Below are 5,649 nucleotides of genomic sequence, written 5' to 3'. Positions count from 1 at the left end.
AAGTTGAACTTACTTTTCTTTGAAAACCTTAATACTTAAAAAGAATAGGAGACAGTAAAATAGTTCATTTCTTAAAAATGTATGATTAAAAAATAATAAATAAACTTTGATGATATTGCACCAAAAATTTTATGCAAATATAATATGATAGAAAGTTTAAATAACGTTTTATAGTAGAAATAATTTAAACACAATGTTCTCAGATAGTAAAACAAACATACATCTAACTCCACAAAATCATGAATATCTATCCATACATGAGAGATATGATTAAAACATTAAAGTATTAAATTAGAGAAAATAAGTCAAACTTGCTTTTCATCGACGAAGAACTCACTACTGAAAAAGAGCATAAGAAAGTACAACACTACATTTTATAGATATGTGAACAAAGAAGAAAAAAAGGCTTTGATTGTATTGAAATAAAAACATTATGCAAATATAATATGAGAGAACAAACATTATACTTTTGAAAAAATAGAGGTTACAATACTTTCTGTAAAACTTTATTATATACAATATTGATGGTACCATTTACCATGTACTCTTTCTCATTAATCAAGACTTTCAATCTGTCCGGAGACTTTACTCTTGAGAAAGCAACATAGAGTTGACCATGAGTAAAGACTGAGGTTTTTAGATATATCCCCAAACATGATAACGTTTGGCCTTGAGATTTGTTGATTGTCATTGCAAACACCAAACGGACTGGGAATTGCAAGCGTTTCATTGAGAAAGGAAGTTCCACTGTAGTTGGGATGAAAGTTATTCTCGGGATAAAAACTCTGTCACCAATATTGGTCCCTGTAATTATCTCTGCATCAATGAACTTGTTATTGAAAGCCTTGCATACCAGCCTAGTACCATTGCATAAACCTTTAGAAGGATTCAAGTTCTTGAGCAATATTATTGGAGCATTTACTTTGAGCAGCAAGATATGAGTAGGAATACTTCCACCGAGGTCAAGGGAATTTAGATATTCCACAGAATAGAGGAATGAGTTCTCCTCGGTTCTATCCATAGAATCAACACTGTAGTATTGTTTAACCTCTCCCGGCATCAGTTGCAATGCATGATTGTTTATCATTTCCACATCATTGTTTCAAGGTGCAAGAGTGGCACGTCTACTAAAGAACGTTTTGTAATCAATTACACAATTCATTTCACAATAGACAAAATTGATGAAGTCTTGCATAGATCCTCCCTTTGACAACAATGCAGGTGGAATTTGCAATATATTATTAGTATGTGTCAAATCTTTTCCATCTCCAATGTCTTGCAACCATGCAACAAACCGATCCTGATCTGATGCGACCCGCATATTTTGTGTAAGTTTCAAAACATTGAAATATTGCCACAAATTGGAACAACATATAGCAACACCGACAATATCCTCACGGGTATCCTTTGGTACAACAAGTAATATTTGCCTAAAATATCCACCTAGTAGAATAACTTTACCACCAAATGGCATATCACACTGCATTATATCCTTTAAAGTTCTGTCCAGTGCCTCAAAGGTATTACGATGTAACATAGGAGCTTCATCCCACAAAATAAGACTTGCCTCTTTTAATAGTATTGCAAGGTGACTTTGAATAGGTATATTGCATGTATAATTATTATCTGCCTGCAATGGAATTTTGAACTTTGAATGGGCACTACGACCATGTGGCAAAAGCAATGCAGCAATACCAGAGGATGCTGTAGCTATTGCAATGCGACCTTGATTGTGAAGCTTTGCAAGCAAACATTTGTATAGGAATGTTCTTCTAGAACCGCCTGGGCCATCTAAGAAAAATGGTTTACCCAAACCACTATCAATAGCATTCATTATTGCCATGAAACAATTTCTTTGTCCATCATTCAACAAAGCTTGCATTGTTAAGAAGGTATTCTCTTGTTCTACCTTATCATATAGTTGTTCATCAAGGATCAAAGGATTTGTGTACTCTTGCATTGTCACCTCAGGCAATCCATGATACTCTGCCAAATTACGTCCATGTTGATCTAAAAGTTTTTGAATATGCATCAATGCATGATTATTGGCCTCATCTTGCATATCAACATTTCGCCTATTTTGCAAGGAGAGTCGATGTTTTATATCCTCTGTCACTGGACCTAAGAACTCTTCCCATAGAGCCCCAGGTCGGGCAGGCGAACAAAATACCAAGATGGATGCAAACAAATTTCTTAATTGAGCACCGATTTGCATCAATGCAGCTTCACGCAAACACATTTGCCATTCATAATCTGTTTTCAACATTACTTTTGCAATGCAAGCCTCCTTAAAAGTTGAATATACCATATTATCAACCGTACGCGATGTCTCAAAGGATGTGCACCCCTTGCATACAGTGAGTAGTAGGTGCAAATAGTATTTTTCTCCACATGTAGGTGAAACAAAGTATATTCGACCACATGTGTTTCCTTACTTTCTCTTTGTCCACATTTTTTTGTGTGCATTCCAAACCCAAAACATTGGAAAGTCTTGATAGAGAACTGTGTTAGCCTCAGGGTGCAAACGATTGCATGTAAACCATTCTATGAGAGTTGTTTTTTGAGCATTTTCATTTTGCACCACATCACAAATGTTATCAGAGTCACGAAAGGAAACAGTATTCTCTCCAGGTAAATGTATTTGCAATCGTTGAATATTGGGTTTCTCATCATGAAGTTTGAATTCAAATATTCACCAACATGCTTCAGAAGCTGAAATATATCGTGCATCTAAGTACCTCTCAATCTCATCAATATTTTGTGCATCAATATTTTATGTGTCAATATCATTGGATCCGAAACCACGTGTACTTGTAAACCGAATGGTTGCTTGATCATGGCCCTTATATACATATTTATACAAATATTTGGCAGCTACAATTGTCGAGCAAACCTCAACATTTATGTGAGCACTATATTTGGAACTCAAATAGGGATTGTAAGGCACTATCCATCGGTTATCCAAGAGGTTACCATTAGCATTATGAGTCCTTCCATCCTCTCGACGTCTGTATAAAGGATAATCAGTTTTATCAATTATAGTTGTATGTATAAACTTTTTTGGATAATCCTTTATACACTTTCCGTCTACCATGCAAGCATTTTTTGGATTGAACTCACCACACGGACCATGTATGTTACATTTAGTAATAATTCGATACAAATTCGAAAACCTTTCCTTATCAGGTAGCTCAGCGCACACCAATCTATCATAATGATGTGCTTCTAGTGGCTTAAAGCATGGTTCTAATATCAAGAGCGTATGTGAATGAGGCAAGCCTCTCTTTTGGAATTCTATGACGGAAACATATCCAACAACTTTACCAAACAACTCCTTTTTCACTATCGACTGCATCATGCCCTTATGTTTCAAATGAAAAAATCTAGCAGTTAAATCTGGTCGATCATGTCCAGTTTGACCAGGAAACAAAGCATCTGTAATTTCATACCACTTAGGATTGCATGTCATGGTGATAAACAAATCAGGTTTACCTTTGCTAAGCACAATTGCCATAGCATCTTGATATAATTGGTACATGAATCTTGGTCCACTTGTAAAGCTAGATGGTAATACTATTCTCCTGCCCACACCAATCCCAGCAATATTAGTATCAACTACATCTGAACCATTGACCATATCAGTCAATCCCCTATACATTCCAACTCGCTTTGTTGCTTGATTACGACAACACCAAGCCAATCTACATTGTTCAATGCTACAATAAGCATCGACAATGTATTGTTGTAGCAAGCGACCACCAAGCAAAAGACATGCATTAGTATAATCTCGAATCTGAAGTCCAAAAGCGTAATACTGCATTTGAGTGACACAATCTTTATTTGTAAGATTATTGGCATTAATATGACCATCCATAAATGCATATGGAACTTTAGTATGCCATCCATCCTCTCCATTTGGAAAAAGAAGAACATATAACAGTGGCATATATGCCTTGTGTAAGTTAGAAATATAAATCAAATGGCCTTGTCGTGTGCGAACTTGAATGCTACGATGATCAAGTGTATCATCATCACCTTGTCCAGGCATGATCGCAACAACCTCACTTGCAGTGGAAACTGAATATTGTCTAGAGGTGGATCAATTTTGAAAAATGGACATTCTTATTTCTACTGATGGATTGCGTTGCAAGCTTGTACCAACTGCTATAAAGGCCTGTGCGTAAGCATTGTGATCATGCATCATTTGTTGAAGCTCTTGTAGTAAGTCTGGCAAAAGCCTAGGTAAAACCCCCATGCGATTCAATAACTCATGATCAGTGTCATAAATATAAAGTTTTGCAGACTTTGGTATTTGTTGTCCATCCTCACTTGGCAATAGGGAACCCATTCGGTGATATATTGATCCATGAACTCAAAAAGTATAACCATTTCCATTTTGAGGCAAAAGCTCATCAATTTTTGCACCCATTGAAACAAAAGCCAATGCGCTATTATAAGCACGTATATTTTTTTTGAACTCTCTGCTTTGTGGATGTGTGCCATCAAGAAAATTACATAGAGGTTGTGGTGGCTGCTGTAGAGGTGGAAATTTTACTTTCCCTTCTCTACAGCAATGCTTTCCAATCGAAGTTGTACGCATTGTTTTAGTTTCATCGTGCCACAATTTAGCCATGCAATGGTGACAAACCTTGCAAAGGGTACCAATTGCATGCAAATTTGGTTTTTGGAAGAGCAAAATTGTTACTGATGGATGAATATCCAAATTAGGTGGTATGTCATGGAGAATTGAACAAAATCCACCATTTTGAGGTAGAAATATAGGAGCTTGAATACTATACTGGTCATGTACCATCTCAGTACTTGCAGCTGCATTATGGATAGCTTCATTCTCTTCTTGAATAATGCGAGGCAATTGAACATCTAAGGACAGTAATGGTGCACCAGGCATTTGAGCACTTATATCAATTGTATTTGTTGTAGTGCGATGCAATTGTTGTAATTGCACTCTTGCTCTTGCCCTGTGTCTACGTTCAGCTCTAGTAGCATCAAGCATTTGCCTACAATTTCTTAATCCACCATTTGGATTATTTGTGTTTCCATTTCTTTGTCCACTTGTGCTACGTACCCCCACTCTGAAGGGTAGCAATTCATGGTTATCCAACATCTCAACATCTATATTGTGAATAGTTGCATTGTCTCCTTGACGAATAGGAGGTGATTGAACTTCCAACGGCAACAATGGTGCAACTGGCATTTGGACACTTGTAGCTTGGATGCCATTGTATCTATCTCTATTTATGGTAGCATGATGCAGTTGTTGCAATTTTGTTCTAACTATTGCCATGTGCATACGTTCAGCTCTCGTAACATTAAGCATTTGCCTATGCACACTCAAGCCACCATTAGGATTGTATTGTCGAGTTGTGGTAGACATCTGAATCTCAAAGGATACCAAATCATGAGCAGCAGAGCAAGATGCAGCGTGAAATTGATTGGTTTGATATAGCTGATTTGAGATTTGAACATCCATATAGTTTCCATTTGCATAATGTTGTTCATACATATCTCTTGCATAGTCACAAACATGTAATTCAGTCCTAACTCTTGCAACATGCCTATGTTTATGTCTAGTAATTTTGAGCATTTCCCTACGTGCACGTAATACACGATCTCTAGGCACAAAATGTG

The 5,649-nt window shown here is 36.6% G+C and overlaps 1 protein-coding gene across 1 annotated transcript; it reads right to left on the bottom strand.

Moving 5' to 3' along the window:
* Nucleotides 1-1,102: 1,102 nt before the first annotated feature.
* LOC148028086 (uncharacterized) lies at nucleotides 1,103-2,308 on the bottom strand. The gene has a single exon (XM_087689917.1). The coding sequence runs from the start codon at nucleotides 2,306-2,308 to the stop codon at nucleotides 1,103-1,105; it is 1,206 nt and encodes a 401-aa protein (XP_087546043.1).
* Between the last annotated feature and the right edge of the window lie 3,341 nt (nucleotides 2,309-5,649).

Source organism: Lygodium microphyllum, chromosome 12 (assembly GCF_053477565.2).
Source record: "Lygodium microphyllum isolate KBCC chromosome 12, Lygodium_microphyllum_v1.1.10, whole genome shotgun sequence".
NCBI lineage: Eukaryota > Viridiplantae > Streptophyta > Polypodiopsida > Schizaeales > Lygodiaceae > Lygodium > Lygodium microphyllum.
This window is presented reverse-complemented; position numbering and strand designations above follow the sequence as displayed.